At 45.8% G+C, this 20,134-nt stretch overlaps 1 protein-coding gene across 3 annotated transcripts in view; it reads right to left on the minus strand.

The window, feature by feature from the left end:
* Positions 1–940: 940 nt before the first annotated feature.
* PLEKHA1 (pleckstrin homology domain containing A1) overlaps positions 941–20,134 on the minus strand; it is a 73,990-nt gene continuing 54,796 nt past the window's right edge. The window contains exons 6-13 of one of the 3 annotated variants that reach the window (XM_075348627.1): positions 19,734–19,865; positions 19,117–19,251; positions 18,042–18,110; positions 17,870–17,934; positions 17,304–17,367; positions 16,757–16,846; positions 2,675–2,752; positions 941–2,230 (exon numbers count right to left, since the gene is read on the minus strand). In XM_075348627.1, the coding sequence (XP_075204742.1) occupies positions 1,955–2,230; positions 2,675–2,752; positions 16,757–16,846; positions 17,304–17,367; positions 17,870–17,934; positions 18,042–18,110; positions 19,117–19,251; positions 19,734–19,865 (909 nt within the window). In that variant the 3' untranslated portion in view covers positions 941–1,954. The remainder of the gene's footprint in view (positions 2,231–2,674; positions 2,753–16,756; positions 16,847–17,303; positions 17,368–17,869; positions 17,935–18,041; positions 18,111–19,116; positions 19,252–19,733; positions 19,866–20,134) is intronic. The other 2 variants (XM_075348630.1, XM_075348628.1) reach the window with 2 other exon arrangements.

Consider the following 20,134-nt stretch of genomic DNA (forward strand, 5'->3'; position numbering starts at 1 on the left):
GGCACACTTCCAGGATATAAAAAAAAAAATTCTATCTGGGTCATGTGATGGCCACACAAGTGCACGGCTCCTTACACCTCAAATAATGTGTCTATAAAATCCATCACACGGCCAGAATCACGTTTCATCTTTTGAAAGTGAACAAAGAGGTCAGGTTAGTACAGGAATTTTTTTTCTGTGTTTTTTTAAAAATGGTTTTTGCCTTGGTTTTATGCAAATCCATGGTAATAAAACGCTGCCTTCACAGTCCCAGCAAAGCCTATGGGATTCCACAAATCTTATGCACAGAAAAAACACCTGAGGTTTTTTTTCCCCTGACTTGTCAAGCACCTTGGTTTCTGCTCAGTTTTTGAAAGAATGAGCATGTCAATTCCTTTCACCGTTTTTCGCTGTTTTACACCCATACAAAACTGAGAAAAAAAAAAAAATTAGATATACACATATTACATACATACATAGACACATACATGCACACACACACACACACACCACACACACACATACATACACACACATACATACACACACATACATACACATACATACACACACGCACATATATATATTATATGTAATAATGTAATCTTAAAAAAAACATGGCAAACCGCAGGTTATTTACTGGCAAAAGATGAGCTTTTGCTGCAGAAAAAAACCCTGAGCAAAAATGCCCTGTGTGAACATAACCTAAAAGTTTATACTTACAGGCAGGAATGAGATCTTAAATTGCAAGACGAACATGTAAACAGAACTATAAAAAAAAAAAAACCAACAAAAACCCAAAAACCACAAAAAACACACACCAAAGAAACCACCACCCCAACAGAATACAGGTGTAAGCCCATAACTAAGCCCCTGCAATGGAGAGCGACTGCTGATACACATCCACCCGATTATACCCAAGACTGTCTAATAAAGAAACAACTCTAGTAATGAAAACGGATAGATTTATTTCAAGTGATATATTCAGATGGTGCATTTCATGCACACTATTGGAGATATTTTTATTTTTTTTTTATTTATAAATTAGAACCCGCCACCCACATATATTATATAAAAAAAAAAACAAAAAAACAAAACAAAAACAAAAGTAAAATAAGAAAAAGAAAAAAAAAAAAAAGGGGGGGGGGATAACTTTGGGATTTGTCACAGATGGAAGCACATGGTTACAGCAGACTTGTTAGTATCAGCAGATCACAAAACAACAGTCTTACACCACATAAGATTCAACACAAGGAATCAGCAGGCACTTGAGACATGGAGACGAAAAAAAAAAAAAAAAAGTGGTGGATCAAAAATGGTCTCCAGGAACTGAACGGAATAACTTGACTGCAGACACTGAGATCTCTACGGATAAAGTAATATCCATTCCAAAGCTTTTACAAGACGTCCCCCAAAAGTGGCACTGAAAGAAAACGGCAATATACAGCGGGGGCGAGGAATGGTGGCAGGAGGTCAAGAGCCGGGGAGCTCGCAGTGGTCCAGCTTTCTTTGCTTGCAGACGGGCATTTATTGCATTGCAGCAAAGGTTTAGACAAGAAAAATACTGTTAGCAAATGTTTCACTAGGGTTTCTGTAGCCGAAAGAACAAATATTATTTTGCAAGTAAAACCGCTATAAGGGCAAAAAAAAGGCACTCTATGCCAACGGTGGCATGCTCTTGTTTAGTGACCACTGTCACACACAGTTCCAGAAGATGGGCTAATGTCTATCCTCTCTTGCTTTGGCCGCAGTAGAAAAAAGTTCTTGATTTATTTTGGGAATGTATGTCATTAGTCCTACAGACCTGGCGGGGCTGGGGGTGGGGGACACAAAAAAAAAACAAAAAAAAACCCCCACTACAAACTCTTATCACTGATTGTAGAGTAAATGGCAGGTCAGGAGGATGTGCACTGAGAACTGCGCTGGTGAGGCCGTACAATTGCCGGATTTGATTCCGCACATCCTTGGATTGGCTTCAGACATCAGTGACTGGCAAGCTGGCATCATCAAGGTCAACAATCCCTGGCTCAAGGAGATTAATGGGCATACTGTTGGGCACAGAAGGAGTCACTTTGCTAGCCTGATTTCCTGCAGAGACAGACGGGATCTTGAGGTGTCCTGGCTGGTTCTTGGGTTCATCCCGGTGGCGATAAGGAGGCCCGGGGTCAGAGTGCTGAGCTCGGGCGGGCGAGTGAGGGAGACTGAAGGCGCGAAAAGAGGAGCTGAGGTCGGAGTATGAGGTGGGGGTCTCCTGAAAATAAAATAAAAAAGTAAGTGAGACGGTAAAACAGGTTAGAAAGTCAGAGACTGTAAAATGCATGGAGGTCAGATCTCCGCCTGTCCTTACAAGACAATGCCGCAGCACCTGCAAAAAGGTACATGATGGAGCGTACCAATTGTCTCACAACCTTTACTTACCAATTCAAAGCAAAAAACTGCAAAAGGCAGTAGTTAGGGTTACGAGCGGAAGACAAAGCAGACTATTCATTGAGCGTTTCGCTGGGTATTTCCATGGGATGAGGCATGCTCCGTCACTGTCTCATCGCGTAGCATGCAAATTTAACAGCACAGTGCAGTATGGCCGTGTGCACAGAGTCCACTGAGTTTAGTGAATGGAGGTTATGTGGATGTGGGGGTGGGTTACATGATAAGAGGCAGCAATTAGTAGTGTGGGCATGCACTGCTGCCCATGTACCTCGGAATACAGGGATTTGAAAGACGTCTGACCTGTCGCATCTGCGGGGAGACAGGGCAGGGTGGGAATTAAAAACACCTTAAAGAGAGTAGAATAAAAAGGAAGAAAAACAAGAGGAAGAAAAGATGAAAGAGAAACTGAAAGATACACACCGGAGGAAGCTGTGGAGAGAAAAGTAGGATTAAAAGGGCAACAGACACAAATCAACATTTACTAGAGGACTATTGATACTTATAAGATTTACGATGACAGGTTTATGGTTGTGGGATCCTCCTGTGCAAACCAGAAATTATTAAAATCGAAAAAGTTTATAAAAAAAAAAAAATCTCCAAGAAAAATATTAAAAAAAAATAGCCAAGAAAAAAAAACAAATGAAGAGTGGACCCAGCACCACAATCCAGTATATTAAAATATCAAAAGAATGTATTAGATATTAAAAAAATCCAACGGATGCCTATGGTAAGCTGAAGTCTCTACCATTCAGAAAAATAGCCTCTCAGTACATCATTGCAAATGGATTATTTTTGTTCTAAAACCTTTTATAAAAAAAAAAAATAAAAAAAAAATGAAGCAACAGGGAATAGGTCTTCATTAACATCATTTTATATCGTTTCTACAGCTACTAGACAAACTTAAGTGTCTCCATGGTAACAGACCACAAAACAAAACTCCTGTGTAGTCAGATTATTTTTTTTTTTAAAGAAGTCCTACTCCTTTTGGTGACTATGTCCACATGTCCTGGTTTGGGACAGAAAAGAAACTCCGACACCAGTCCTTTGATCGCATTGCACGGTTGCCGCCTCAATTGAGCAGCCATGTTTAAAATAGACTACCAAGTAAATATATTGTATCTGCTCATACAGAACTGTAGTGTTTCCTTACATACGGATACAAGATGAGACATCTATAATGCTGGTTGAGGTGTTTTGTCAAGTTTTTCTACACAGGCCGCCTCCTCCTGTTTAGGTCAACATATTAGCAATTATTAGACTCCAAGATGGTGGCCAGCCCTACTGTTTTATGGTTATGAGATTAGGGACAAGCCAAACATGAACAGCAGGAGGCACAGGAAAATAAAGCCCCTTTTTGACAAAAGCCTAAAGGAGGCGGGATAGGCAGATCTCCGGTAGTATTTAGGTTGCTTGCTTACAGATATCATCATCACTGTCCCCATTGGGGCTCACAATCTAAATTCCATATCAGAATGTTTTTGAAGTGTGGGAGAAAACTGGAGAGCCCAGAGGAAACCCACACAAAAAAGGGGAAAAGATATAAACTTCCAGTGGAATTTGAACCCAGGACCTCAACCATTGAGCCACCGTATAAGTTATAAACCCTAATTTTTCAGTTGCAATTAAATCTGACTTCAATCAGGTATGCCGGGCTAAGCAGCCCAGCATACATCATACATTTCTAAGCGGTGATATTTATATGTCTGGAAAACCCCTATAACTCCATTTTAGTCACATATACATGGCATTGCTAAGGCACATATTAGAGAGTGTTTATCTAATTTAGAACATTTTTCTAGCCAAATTGATGGTCTTGATTTATACAATTGCAAGTAATTCTATAACCATCAAAAAAAAAAAAAATTTTCGTGATGGAAAAAAAAAAATAATGTTTTGGTTGACTATTTCTTCATAGGAAAAGAAGGGAATTTTGTTTACTTACCGTAAATTCCTTTTCTTCTAGCTCCAATTGGGAGACCCAGACAGTGGGTGTATAGCTACTGCCTCTGGAGGCCGCACAAAGAACTACACTTAAAAGTGTAAGGCCCCTCCCCTTCTGGCTATACACCCTCCCGTAGGAGTACAGATTCCTCAGTTTTAGTACCAAAGCAAGAAGGAGGAAAGCCAATAACAGTTTCAAAAACAAATTCAATCCGATAACTAGATCGGAGACTTAAGAAACAACGTGAACAACATGTGCACCCGAAAAAACGAAACCCTAAAAACAGATAGGGCGGGTGCTGGGTCTCCCAATTGGAGCTAGAAGAAAAGGAATTTACGGTAAGTAAACAAAATTCCCTTCTTCTTTTTCGCTCCTAATTGGGAGACCCAGACAGTGGGACGTCCAAAAGCAGTCCCTGGGTGGGTAAAAAGATACCACATGAACGGGCTGTCATACAGCCTCTTCCTACAGGTGGGCCACCGCCGCCTGAAGGACCTGTCTACCTAGGCTGGCGTCTGCCGAAGCGTAGGTATGCACTTGATAGTGTTTGGTAAACGTGTGCAGACTCGACCAGGTAGCCGCCTGGCACACTTGCTGAGCCGTAGCCTGATGCCTCAACGCCCAGGATGCACCAACGGCTCTGGTAGAATGGGCCTTCAGACCAGATGGAATCTGAAGCCCAGCAGAACGGTATGTGTGAAGAATTGGTTCCTTGATCCACCGCGCCAGGGTGGATTTGGAAGCTTGCGATCCCTTATGCTGACCAGCGACTAGGACAAAGAGCGCATCCGAACGGCGTAGAGGCGCCGTGCGAGAAATGTAAATCCTGAGTGCTCTCACCAGGTCCAACAGATGTAAACCCTTTTCAAATTGGTGAACTGGATGCGGACACAAAGATGGCAAAGTGATATCCTGATTGAGATGAAAGGAAGAAACCACCTTGGGAGAAAACTCTGGAATTGGACGCAGTACTACCTTGTCTTGGTGAAATACCAGGAAGGGAGATTTGCAAGATAACGCCGCCAGCTCGGACACTCTTCGAAGAGACGTGACCGCTACAAGAAAAACTACCTTTTGTGAAAGCCGAGAAAGGGGAACCTCTTTCAAAGGCTCGAAAGGCGGCTTTTGAAGAGCAAGGAGAACCTTGTTCAGATCCCAGGGTTCCAATGGCCGTCTGTAAGGAGGAACGATATGACAAACTCCTTGGAGAAACGTGCGTACTTTAGAAAGCTGTGCCAAGCGCTTCTGAAAGAATACGGATAACGCGGAGACTTGACCCTTAAGCGAGCTAAGGGACAAACCTTTTTCCAACCCAGACTGCAGGAAGGAAAGAAAAATTGGCAATGCAAATGGCCAGGGAGAAAACCCTTGAGCCAAGCACCACGCTAAGAATATCTTCCACGTCCTGTGATAGATCTTAGCTGAGGATGGTTTTCTAGCCTGTCTCATTGTGGCAACAACTCCCTGAGATAAACCTGAGGCCGCTAGGATCCAGGACTCAATGGCCACACAGTCAGGTTCAGGGCCGCAGAATTCAGATGGAAAAACGGCCCTTGAGACAGCAGATCTGGACGGTCTGGTAGTGCCCACGGTTGGCCTACCGTGAGATGCCACAGATCCGGGTACCACGACCTTCTTGGCCAATTTGGAGCGACGAGTATGGCTCGCTGGCAGTCGGACTTGATTTTCCGGAGAACTCTGGGTAACAATGCTAGAGGTGGGAACACATAGGGGAGTCGGAATTGCGACCAATCCTGAACCAAGGCGTCTGCCGCCAGCGCTCGGTGATCGTGAGACCGTGCCATGAAAACTGGGACCTTGTTGTTGTGCCGTGACGCCATCAGATCGACGTCCGGCGACCCCCAGCGGCAACAGATCTGTTGAAACACGTCCGGGTGAAGGGACCATTCTCCTGCGTCCATGCCCTGGCGACTGAGAAAGTCTGCTTCCCAGTTTTCCACGCCTGGGATGTGAACTGCAGATATGGTGGACGCTCTGCTTTCCACCCACGTCAAAATCCGCTGGACTTCTTGAAAAGCTTGGCGACTGCGTGTTCCCCCTTGGTGGTTGATGTACGCCACCGCCGTGGAATTGTCCGACTGAATCCGAATCTGCTTGCCTTCCAGCCATTGTTGGAAGGCTCGCAGGGCAAGGTAGATTGCTCTGATTTCCAGAACATTGATCTGCAAGGTGGACTCTTCCTGAGTCCACGTCCCCTGAGCCCTGTGGTGGAGAAACACCGCTCCCCACCCTGATAGGCTCGCATCTGTCGTGACCACTGCCCAGGACGGGGGAAGGAACGACTTTCCCTGTGACAATGAGTTGGGGAGAAGCCACCAACGTAGAGAATCCTTGGCAGTCTGAGAGAGGGAGACAGTCCTGTCGAGGGACGTCGATTTCCCATCCCATTGGCGCAGAATGTCCCATTGGAGAGGGCGCAGATGAAACTGCGCGAACGGGACTGCCTCCATTGCTGCTACCATCTTTCCTAGGAAATGCATGAGGCGCCTCAGTGAGTGCGACTGGCTCTGAAGGAGAGATTGCACTCCAGTCCGTAGCGAGCACTGCTTGTCCAGTGGAAGCCTCACTATCGCTGATAGAGTATGAAACTCCATGCCAAGATAAGTCAGAGATTGGGTCGGGGTTAGATGAGACTTTGGAAAGTTGATAATCCACCCGAAAGTCTGGAGAGTGTCTAGCGCCACCTTCAGACTGTGTTGGCATGCTTCTTGAGAGGATGCCTTTATAAGCAGGTCGTCTAGGTACGGGATGACCGAGTGACCCTGCGAGTGCAGAACAGCTACTACTGCTGCCATGACTTTGGTGAAGACCCGGGGGGCTGTTGCCAGACCGAAGGGTAACGCTACGAACTGTAGGTGCTCGTCGTGTATGACGAAACGTAGGAAACGCTGATGCTCTGGTGCAATCGGCACGTGGAGATACGCATCTTTGATGTCTATTGATGCTAGAAAATCTCCCTGAGACATTGAGGCTATGACGGAGCGTAGGGATTCCATCCGGAACCTCCTGACTTTTACGTGTCTGTTGAGCAACTTCAGATCCAGGACGGGACGATACGATCCGTCCTTTTTTGGGACCACAAACAGATTGGAGTAAAAACCGTGACCCTGTTCCTGAAGAGGGACGGAGGTCACCACTCCTTCCGCCTTTAGAGCGGCCACCGCCTGCAACAGAGCATCGGCTCGGTCTGGTGGCGGAGAAGTTCTGAAGAAACGAGTTGGCGGACGAGAATCGAACTCTATCCTGTACCCGTGAGATAGAATATCTCTCACCCAACGGTCTTTGACATTTGCTAGCCAAATGTCGCCAAAGTGGGACAGCCTCCCACCGACCGCGGGTGTGGGCATCGGAGACCGCAAGTCAGGAGGACGTCGTTTTGGCAACGGTTCCTCCGGCTGGTCTTTTTGGGCGTGACTGAGACCTCCAAGAATTTGAACGTCTCTGGTCCTTTTGAGTCTTTTTTGACGAGGCGAATTGGGACCTGCCCTGTCCTCGAAAGGACCGATAACCAGACTGACCCCTCCTCTGTTGGGGCTTGTTTTGTCTGTGTTGCGGTAAGGAAGAGTCCTTACCCTTGGAGTGTTTGATGATTTCATCCAAACGCTCTCCAAACAATCGGTCACGAGAAAAAGGCAAATTGGTTAAGCACTTCTTGGAATGAGAATCTGCTTTCCAATGTCTCAACCACAGAGCCCTACGCAAAACAACTGAGTTGGCTGACGCCACTGCCGTGCGGCTTGTAGCGTCAAGAACAGCATTAATCGCGTACGACGCGAATGCCGCCATTTGCGAGGTCAATGGTGCTACCTGCGGGGCAAATGCACGTGTGACTGAGTCGACTCGCGCAAGCCCGGCCGTGATAGCTTGGAGTGCCCATACGGCCGCAAAAGAAGGCGCTAATGACGCTCCAATCGCTTCATAGATGGATTTCAGCCAGAGCTCCATCTGCCTGTCAGTGGCATCTTTAAGTGCCGCTCCATCTTCAACAGCAACCAAGGATCTGGCTGCAAGCCTGGAAATTGGAGGATCCACTTTTGGACACTGGGTCCAACCCTTGACCACTTCAGAGGGAAAAGGGTAGCGTGTATCTTTAAGTCGTTTAGGAAAACGCCTTTCAGGATAAGCGTGGGGTTTCTGGATTGCGTCTCTGAAGTCAGCGTGGTCCAGAAAAGTGCTTAATGTACGCTTAGGGTATCTGAAATGGATTCTCTCGTGCTGCGAAGCTGACTCCTCTACAGGAGGAGCTGGTGGGGAAATATTCAACATCTTATTGATGTTAAATATAAGATCATTAACTATTGCGTCACCATCTGGTGTATCTAGATTGAGAGCGGTCCCAGGATCAGAATCCTGATCAGTTAAGTCCGCCTCATCACCCATAGATTCATCCCGCTGGGATCCAGACCATTGAGATGAATGTGAAGGCCCGTCATAACGAGCCCGCTTAGGCTGCCCGGGGCCATCGTCCGAGTCAGAGTCTTCACCCTGAGGTGTAGATGCCCGTCCCGGAGCTAGGAGCTGAGGGGGACCAGGGGGCAATACATGCACAGTGTCCGTGGTCTGAAGTACAGGCCTAGCTCGCAATGTGTCAAGAATTTGTGACATAGTGAGAGACATTCTGTCAGCAAAAGCTGCAAACTCAGTTCCTGTCACCTGGACAGCATTCACAGGTGGTACACCCTGGGACACGTCCAGCAGAGGTCCCGACTGTGCAAGCGTCGCAGGGGCCGAGCACTGCACACAATGGGGGTCCGTGGAGCCTGCCGGTAGAAAAGTCCCACATGCGGTGCAGGAAGCATACAATGTCTGTGCCTTGGCACCCTTGCGTTTTACGGGCGACATGCTGCTGGCTCTCTGCATGTGAGAGAGTCTATAGCCAAAGGGCGACCAGCGCTATGTAATACCAAGTATTTGTAGCAACAAAATACTAAGAATACTACGAGCACAAGAGGGGGTGAGCCCTGAGGGCTGCTTACCGCCCGCTGAACAGCGGGTAAGAGGCTGCAGAATGCCTTGTCTGGGTCTCCCCGGCTCCCCTCTGCAGCTCAGCGTGTCAGCAAGAATGGCTGCCGGCTTCTGTGGAGAGGGGCGGTCCGTGGGAGTTCCCAAACAAAAGTGCGGGAACAGTGTCCCCTCTGTGCTGACTGTGAGGGCTGGAGTATGTAAAAACGACTCCAGCCCTCAGCGCTGATGCACTGGCCAGCGTCCCGCCCCTCTCCTGACTGGCAGGTCTGTGGGCGGGAACGAACGAAAGCAGGCCGCAAAAGCCGGGGACTCGAGTTATCAGCGCGGCCGCCGTAAAAGCGCGGGCCGCGCTGAAGTCCCCGGCGCACCGCAAGTGCCAGCCGCGCCGCTGTTCGAGCGGCCGGCGCGACCGAGTTCTGGACGTGGGCAGCGTCCCGCCCCTCTCCTGACTGGCAGGTGTGGGGGCGGGAGCGAAAGGAAGCAGGCCGCAAAAGCCGGGGACTGTAGTTATCAGCGCGGCCGCCGTAAAAGCGCAGGCCGCGCTGAAGTCCCCGGCGCACTACAAGTGCCAGCCGCGCCGCAGTCCCAGCGGCCGGCGCGGCCTATTCCCATAAATGTGCCTGCTTCAGCAAAGCTGAATGAGGCCATGGCACAGGCGCCGCAGCGCTGATGTCCCCCGGCGCACTACAACACCCAGCATGCTGCGGTGTGAGCGCCAGATACACGGGGACACAGAGTACCTTGAGGAAGCAGGGCCATGTCCCTGATGTACTCCGCTCCATCCAGCATCTTCTCCAGGGGCTGTAGATGGAGCACGGTCTCTGTGCCTGGAGACCGGTAAATCCCACTTCACCCAGAGCCCTGTAAAAAGGGATGGGGAAGGAATCAGCATGTGGGCTCCTGCCGCCGTACCCGCAATGGGTACCTCAACCTTACAAACACCTCCGACATAAGTGGGGTGAGAAGGGAGCATGCTGGGGACACTATATGTGTCCTCTTTTCTTCCATCCGACATAGTCAGCAGCTGCTGCTGACTAAAAACAATGGAGCAATGCGTGCGTGTCTGACCTCCTTGCGCACAAAGCTAAAACTGAGGAATCTGTACTCCTACGGGAGGGTGTATAGCCAGAAGGGGAGGGGCCTTACACTTTTAAGTGTAGTTCTTTGTGCGGCCTCCAGAGGCAGTAGCTATACACCCACTGTCTGGGTCTCCCAATTAGGAGCGAAAAAGAAAATGGTTGTGACAATGTATACTCTTGTCCATGTCCAGAAAAAGGCAAAAAAAAAAAAATCAAGGGTTCTTCTATATCACATCAAATTTTATTGTACTATGCATTTCTGAAGCGACGCAGTCAATTCATTAGGTCATAACTACACTGTGTTCCAAATTATTATGCAAAAAGAGTTTGAGTGATAATAATAAAGTTTATTTATATAGCGCTAACATATTCCGCAGCACTTTACAATCTGGTGGGGGGTTGTATAGACAAAAACAAAACAAATAGTACATAATTCAACAGCTACAGTAGAAATGAGGGCCCTGCTCGAAAGCTTACAATCTACGGGGAAGAAGAGGGACACAAGAGGTGAAGCACACTTTTAGATCTGGCCGGCCATTGTTATGCTAGTTTATTGGTTACATATAAAAGATGAATGATCTGGTCAAATAAGGTTATAATTTTTTTGTTTGTCATTTAAACTTATTGCTGGTGATGGTGTCAGGGCTCTTTATATCTCTGACAGCAATTGCAGATACCTGTGCACATTAGTTTGGAAGGTGTGTCCAAATAAAGGCAAGACTACTTAAGAAGGCTGTTCCACATTATTAAGCAGCCTACATTTTTTGCCAAAATGGGAAAGAAAAAGGATGTGTCGGCTGCTGAGAAGCAACAAATTGTGGAGTATTTAGGTGAAGGCATGACTACAATCAACATTGCCAAGAAACTTCATCGTGATCATCACACAATTAAGTAGTATGTAGCTTATTCACAGCACACGCGTGTGCGTGCTGATAAGGAGAAATTGAGGACTCTTTCCAACAGGCAATTGCGTCAGGTTAAAAGAGCAGCTGTTAAAATGCCTTGTCCTAGCAGCATACAAGTTTTTGAAGCTGCTGGTGCCTCCAACGTCCCCCGAACAACAAGATGCAGGGTCGTTTAGAGGTTTGCAGCTGTGCGTAAGCCATCCTGTCAACCACCTCTATCCACTGCACACAAGCAGAAACTGCTCCAGTGGCCAAACGATACATGAAGACTGACTTCCAAACGGTTTTGTTCACCGATGAGTGCCGTGCAACACTCGATGGTCCAGATGGATGGAGTGGAGGATGGCTGGTTGATGGACACCCCATGAAAACACAGCTAAGGCGCCAACGAGGAGGTGGAGTAATGTTTTGAGCTGGAATCATGGGGAGAGATTGTCGGCCCCTTTAGGATCCCAGAAGGGGTAAAGATGAACTCCATAATCTATGTGGAGTTTCTAAAACAGCACTACCTGCCATGGTTCAGGAGGAAGAACCGTGCATTCAGCAGCAATATCATTTTCATGCATGATAATGCACCGTCTCATGCTGCAAATAACACATCTGCATCTCTGGCTGCTATGGGCATAAGGCTATGTGCGCACTAGAAATGTGAATTTTCTCAAGAAAATTTCTTGAGAAACTTCTGGGAGTGGAAGATTTCCGCACCTGCGGAAAAATCCGCGGCAAAAACGCATGCGGATTTGCCGCGGATTTACCGCAGGTTTGTCCCTGCAATAAATAATAAAGATAATCGATAGACAGATAATGGATAGAGGGAAAGATGGATAGATGAATAGATAGATAGATAGAGGGATAGATAGATAGATGAATAGATAGATAGATAGATAGAGGGATAGATAGATGAATAGATGAATAGATAGATAGATAGAGGGATAGATGGATAGATGAATAGATAGATAGATAGAGGGATAGATGGATAGATAGAGGGATAGATGGATAGATAGATAGATAGATAGATAGATGAGAAAAACCTATATAATGTTCCACCTCCCTGCATTTTCTAAGCTGGCACCCTTTAGTGACTTTCATGTGGCACTAAAGGGTGCTTAGCCTTGTATTTAGCCATAAAATAAATAAATAATTAAAAAAAAACGACGTGAGGTCCCCCCATATTTTGTAGCCAGCTAGGGTAAAGCAGACGGCTGCAGCCTGCAGACCACCGCTGGCAGCTTCACCTTGGCTGATAATCCAAAACAGTGGGCACCCCACGCTGTTATTTTAAATTATATAAATAATTTAAAACAAAAAACGTGCGGTCCCCCCCATATTGGATCACCAGCCAAGGTAAAGCGGACAGCTGGGGTCTGATATTCTCAGACTAGGGAGGTCCACTGTTATTGGACACTCCCCAGCCTAAAAATAGCAGGCCGCAGCCGCCCCAGAAGTGGCGCATCCATTAGACGTGCCAATCCTGGCGCTTTGCCCCAGCTCATCCCGCGCCCTGGTGCGTTGGCAAATGGGGTAATATATGGGGTTGATGCCAGATGTGTAATGTCACCTGGCATCAAGCCCTGGGGTTGGTGAGGTCAGGCGTCTATCAGATACCTGACATCACCAACCCAGTCAGTAGTAATTAAAAAATAGACAACAAAAAAAGTTTTATTTGAAAAAACACTCCCCACATAGCCTCTTTAACCAATTTATTGAAAAGAACAATCAATCCACGTCCGGCGTAATCCAATAGGGGGGGGGGGGGGGTCCCACGGCGATCCATACCATAGTCGCTGTCCCAGTCAATGAAGAACAGAATGTTCCCCATTGGCTGGGAGAGCTGTGCAGTGACCTGGGCTATCAATAGGTCAGCTCAGGTCACTGCAGGGGATGCCGAGCGCTGCCATCAGGAGCATAGATGAGATCATTACCTTCTGTGATCATCTCCTGTACTGCTGACGTCAGCGCTGTCACTGACTGCGTTGTCAGAAGTATCGCGAGAGCCCGTGACGTCACCGCTAGTGACAGTCTCGGGCCGCTCGTGAGACGGGCATAGACAGCGCTGACGTCAGGAGGCAGGAGATCGTCACAGCAGGTAATGATCTCACCTCCTGACAGCAGCGATCGTCATCCCCGCGGCTCCCAGCACTGCAGGATGTCAGTGTCTGCCTGCGCTGCCGCGTGACAGGCTGCTGACACTGCGGGCAGACACTGACACCCTGCAGTGCAGGCAGCCGCGAGGCCGGAGCAGGACACAGACTGGCACCTGGAGGTCGCACGGAAGTGCTTCTGTGCGGCGTCCAGGGAGTGTGACGTCTGCTCCGCTTCCTCTTCCTGGCATAATGACATCGCTTCCTGCAAAACCGCAGGCAGCGATGATCATTCCCGCAGGTAATTCGCGGCTATTCCGGGGGTATACCGCACATCATTGCTACCTGCGGAATACCCCCGGAATACCCCCGGTACCTGCGGAAATTAATGGACATGCACATTTTCTCAAGAAAGTTTCGAGAAAATTTTCTCAAGAAATTTTCTTGAGAAAAATCCGCACAGTGCGCACAGCTATTTTTTTTTCTCATTGAATTTCATGGGAAATGTCTGCACAAAGATTGCAGACATTTCTCAAGAAATTTCCGGGGCAAATCCGCGGGTAAATCCGCAGGTAAAAAGCTCTAGTGCGCACATAGCCTAAAAGAGGACAAACTTATGGTGTGGCCACCATCTTCCCCTGACCTCAACCCCATTGAGAACCTCTGGAGCATCATCAAAAGGAGTGTCTATGATGGTGGGAGGCAGTTCACATCTAAGCAACAGCTCTGGGAGGGTATTCTGTCCACATGCAAAACAATTGAAGCACAAACCATCCAAAAACTGACAAATTCAATGGACAAGAGATTTCAGAAGCTTCTTTCAAGCAAGGGGTCCTATGTGCAAATGTAACATCACCTAGAATTAAGTTTTAACTTGAAAACTGTTTGATTTCATTTTGTAATAAGCTGAAAATGCTTATAATTTCACAATTGACCATTTTGTTTTTCAAAATAAAAATTAAAAAAAAAGTTGAAAACGCTGCTGTGCATAATAATTTGGAACATGCATTTTGAGTTTATTATTTTTAAAAATATACTGTTTTCATAGGCAGTTTGATCAAAAACATTTCAATTATACTCGAATAGTAGATGACTGGAAAATAACAATGACTGCAATTCATAAATTTAATTTAGGAAAATATGAAAAAAAAAAATTTGCATAATAATTTGGAACACAGTGTAGTGATGAGCGGGAATTACCACGATCAGCTGCTCTGTACTCAGAACAAGCAGTTGGATGCTCGGATGGGCACGACTCGAGTACCAGAGTATAATGAAAGTCAATTGGGGCCTCAAGCATTTTTCCGGGAAATCTTTCGGAAAAATGCTCAAGTCGTCCAGTGATTTCCATTATACTCTGGTACATGAGTTGCACGCATCCAAGCATTCAATTGCTCGTTCTGAGTACAGATCACCTGAGCATGGTAGTGCCCGCTCAACAATAGTCGTAACAAGAAAGCACTCCTGGGTCAGAAACCTACAATAAAAAGTTCCCAGTCAATGCAAAGAGCAAAATTCCCAAGTCAGCCATCCAGACAACTGTTGGTTTCTAAACACTGCATTTTTCTTGAAAATGACCGCATGCCTCACTGCTAGAAATTCTTGTAACATACGCCGTCAGCAGCTCAATACCACCTACTGAACTTTCATTCCCAGAAGACCCAAAAAACAATTACAATTTGAGGAACTGACACAGCACTGTGGGCATCTGTAGGTCACCATCTGGGCAACCGCAAAATAAACTAGTGGATTATAGTTTTTCACACCCACGGGCACAGGCTTGGGAAGATCGGACATGGAATTTTTGTCAAGATAGTGAGAACTGTACTGAGCTCCTTGCATTCAACCCAAGTGAAGATTCAGAACATACAGAACAGAAATAAATAGGAAAAGAAGGTACATAGAAAATGGGAGTTACGTCACGTGGCCAGAAAAAAACCCCAACTCATTTAAGTGAAAAGGGTAGCCATTCATGATGGCCGAACCCCAGGCAGCAGGAAGCGGACCCTGGCTGAGTTTTTGCACCTATGTTGGCTTTACTATGCAACATTTTAGAGAAAAAAAAAACTTTGAAAAACTGTCCGGGGACAGTAACATCTCCGGCTCCACTACCCTACACTGATCAGGAGACATGTCAGTGATAACTTGCGTTATGGGGACTCAGACGAATCATCCAAGAGACCGTATCATTTCATTGTATGTTTGCTCTGAAATACCAGAGGTTCTCTTTAAAAAGGGAACCAACCACCAGGATTTTCATATATAAACTAAAGCCAGTGCTATACTGGTGCTATCATGCTGACTATATACATACATTTAGTTGTGAGATCAGATGTATAGTTTGTAAAATACAGGCAAGTTTGTTAAATGCACTGTGACTTGATTGATAGCAGCTACAAAATATCTAAAAGGTGGGTTGGGTTTGCTAGTTATTTTCACACCTTTCTGCCTGCCTGTCCTTCCTCCCGTCTTGGTTATTGCAGGGGGAGGAAGGACAGTGAGGAGGAAGGGCAGGCAGACAGGGGCGGGAATAAATAGCAAAACCTGACCCATCTATTAGATATTCTTCTGCACCTCTCATCAAATAAAAGTGCATTTCACAAACTTTAGTTGTGAGATCGGATGTATACTTTCTGGAATACAGGCAAGTAAAGTTTGTGAAATGCACTGTTATGTGATGAGAGGTGCTGCAGAATATCTAATAGATGGGTTGGGTTTGTTAGTTATTCCCAGCCCTGTCTGCTGACTGTCCTTCCTCCCTACGTAATAACAGACAGGGGGGAGGAAGGACAGGCAGGCAGACAGGGCTGGGAATAACTAGCAAAGCCCGACCCACCTTTTAGATATTTTGTAGCTGCTATCAAATAACAGTGCATTTCACAAATTTGCCTGTGTTTCAGAAACTATACATCCGATCTCACAACTAAAGGTATGTATAGAATCAGCACTGGCTTTAGTATGTGCACACATTCAATCTTTAAAACAGAAAAATCTGCCGATAAACTGCTGCAAATACTGATGGGCTGGCAGGTTAAACGCAGCATCAAAAACATGTGTTTAGACACTTTTTTGCACGTTTGTGTGTTTTTTTTCTATTCATTAAAATGGGTGAAATCTGAAGCAAAAAAAAAAAAAAAAAACCCAAAACACAAAATTTACATCTGCTGAAATTCGGCAAGGAAAAAAAAATAAGTAACAAGTGCATGACACTTCAGGAATCTCATTCACTTTGCTGGCATCAGGAAATACAGGTTTTATGACAAATTTGCAGAGACAAAACTGCAACGTGTGTGCAGACCCCAAGTCCTAATGACTTGGTGCGACTAGCTGTACGTACTACAAAGTGATAAAACCTACAGAGGCTGCGGATCTAGCAGGCCCGCGCTGCGCTACAATGGCACCAGATATGGCTCGAATCCAGCTGTGCATTTCTTCCGGACTGTCTGCCTGTGTAATAAAAAGACAAAATAGAGAGTTAAAATGTATACAAAAATCAAAGGAATATACATAAGGAGTCTAGAGTTGGTGCAAATCAATTTGCGCGGCCCAGTCCATCGACCACTAGAGTAATCTACTGTCACTGGACAAGAGTCTGGAGAACCAGCCCTTACTTGATGGCAATCTTTCATTAGCCGTCCTGGTCCACATGTGACATCGCGTCAGGCCAACTAATCAAAAGAAGAGTCACAAACCTATGTCTGAGGTTTCTATACAAATTTGTATAAAATATATATATTTTATAAGAAAAAAAATCCTGCAATGTAGTGGTGGGAAAACCAGTGTCACATGGCGACCACTTGTAAGACTTATTGGGTTACATTTTTTCATGGAGTCTACAGATTGTAGAACAAAAAAAGATGCATTTTTTTTAACTTTCCATATCTTATGAGCAAAAAACACGTACCTGTACGTAAAACGTCCGAGAAGTCGTTACTATTTCAAACAAATTGTCCCTCATCATTATGTCACTGCGGAGAAAAAAAAACAAAAAAAAAAAAAACGAACAAGACCGATCATTCCATGTGTGACACAAAGTGCCGCTCAGCTCATCAGTATCACAAATACTACGAGATCTCTGGTGCTACACATTACAGGTCTACATATCGGCACATACAGAATGACGACCAGTAGAGGTAAGAAAATCCATTCGGGAAGCCTAGGTACATCATCCAGTCCGGTCCTCTAGGGCAGTCTTCACTGCTGTACCCTGGCATCCTGGAAACCTCTGGCACTTATTAGGTTGCACGACAATATACAAAGTGCAAAAGGCGTCCAGGATGCCATATACAGAAGTGAACATCAGCTGCCATGGAAGACGGGACTTGGTGCCGGACCACAGCAGCGCGGATCAAACTGCTCATAGGTAAAGACCAGAAATACATTAAACAAAATGGAGTGTAACCCTGGCTGAACACAGATGGCTGCACTGACAATGTGAAGGCAGAAGAGATCTAGGATGTCCGATCGCACCTTTGTTTGCATTCCTGCACCTTCTGCACCTCTCTCAGCTGTATCATCCGGAGCGGATCTCTGTCCTACAAGAAAAAGCAGAAAAACGCATTAAACTTATGGAAACATTCAACAAACTGGAGAAAATACTTCTGTCCCATGCAAATTGGGATCAAACACATGACATCCGTACCATATCAGACTTAAAATATCCTATTGTGTTCTCATCTAGTAGAAAGAATCTTCTTTTCCAGGTCTTCATCTATAAAAAGGGAGACAAGAGAAGGTCATTTATTTATTGATCTATTTATTGATTTTTAAAAGGACATCTGATTGGAAAAGGGAAAAAAAAAATTAACTTTTTTCCATTAAAAACATTGAAAGGAATCCATCAGGAGATTCATCTTGTCCCAACAATGGCCAGCATGGAATGTGGTCTCGCTACAAAGGGCATGGCCTTTAAAGTGAACCTCTCAGGTCCAATATACACCCAGAACCACGAGCAGTTCTGGGTGCATATTGCTAATCCTTGTCTAACCGTCCCTGTATACACTAGCATAGATAGAGATCTTTAGAAAAAGTATTTCTAAAGATCTTTTTAACGTATGCTAATGAGTGAGAGGACTAGTCCCCTGGGTGTTAGTTCCCCTGGCTAGTCGGGTTCATACATCTAGCCCTTTGCAGCATCTACTATCCCGGAGGTTATTTGAAGCAGGGTCATCCAGGTCCGTGTCTTACCGCGTGGTGGAGAGTCACCATCCTCATCTGTGTGCGCTCGACCGGCTCTCCACTGCTGTGCCTGCGCTACAGACTGCAGGACGCTCTCCCACAGCTCTGACCACCGGATGATCTATAAGCAGTGCTTCCTATCCCTCAGGTGACGGCCATAATCTCCTTTCCACAGAGAGGATCCACCAACCACTGATACAAGCACCCAACAGTGTTGTGCCTGCTGCGCAATATATCCAGGTGAGTGCATCGCACCCCTATATCTTTTCTCAGATCTCTTAGGAGTTTACACAGGAGCTCCCCGTTTGTTTTTTTCTTTATAGAAGTGAATGGGACCTGAGCTGCAGGACCTAGGAACGACTACTACACAGTATATAGAGCAGTGATCTTCAGCTCCGTACACAGTTTGGGGCCGAAAGCAGCAGATGGATGGGGTTGCAACGTGTTGGACTGCCACTGATCCGATATAATAACCTATCCGTAGGAACGGTGATGAATATCCCAGTGCCGGACCCTTTTAAACACAGTTTGTATCTTACCACAGCTCCTTGCTTGACACAGTACCCCGCTTTGATAATGCCACTGTCAGACAGCCGATGTGGGGATGTGAGCTGACTCTGGGTGCGTTTCAGGTTGGCTTTATCACCAGTGTTGGCACTTTCACTTATGTCTTGCTAAATATAGGAACAGATAAAAATTATATATAAAATACAGCCATCTGAAGAAAACATAAGGGATCAATGTAATTTTCAGAATACAGGATAAATGGCACCACAAGTAATGTGTGGGAGGGGAGCAGAGTTAGAAAAAGGGTCTACTTTTTACCCTCAAACACTGCACCACTCCTGTCCATTGTAACACTGCAGAGTTCCCATTAATAAGAGCGGCACTATTTTGGGGGGGGTAGTAAACAGCAGACACTACCCCACATTAAAACTCAAAAAGCCTTGTTAAGTGGTATTTACATAGTATATAAATCATAAAGACACCCCATAGAGAAGTTCATGGTTGGTTTGGGAATGCAACCTGCAGTTACAGGCATCCTTTTGGATGATTGACACGTGGCCTTAGTGTGGTCATGACTGCATCTCCCCCTGAAGGGTAACAGATACTCTGCCAATGGATCCTGATGAAGAGTATTTAAACAGTCTGGTACCTGTGTTGGGGTGATAATGGGGACACCACCGACTATTTCCGTCTTGTACGAGATCTGCTTCTTGCTACCTGAATACTCCAGCTGGTTTTGTGCACTGTCGGCAGGACATGGTTGGTCACTAAGTTTTGGTACCTATGGAGAAGTCAGAAGATACGTTTATCAGCGCAGCCACACAGACAACGCGGACCGAGAAGAGTTTATTTTCAGAAATATATTGTTTTTAATTCACATAAAACATACACAAAAGTTGACATTGCAGAAATATTTATTCACACACACGCACACGAAAGTATTCGGCCCCCTTGAATTTTTCAACCTTTTCCCACATTTCAGGCTTCAAACAAAGATAAAAATGTTAATGTTATGGTGAAGAATCAACAAGTGGGACACAATTGTCAAGT

Source organism: Anomaloglossus baeobatrachus, chromosome 5, assembly GCF_048569485.1.
Source record: "Anomaloglossus baeobatrachus isolate aAnoBae1 chromosome 5, aAnoBae1.hap1, whole genome shotgun sequence".
Classification (NCBI taxonomy): Eukaryota; Metazoa; Chordata; class Amphibia; order Anura; family Aromobatidae; genus Anomaloglossus; species Anomaloglossus baeobatrachus.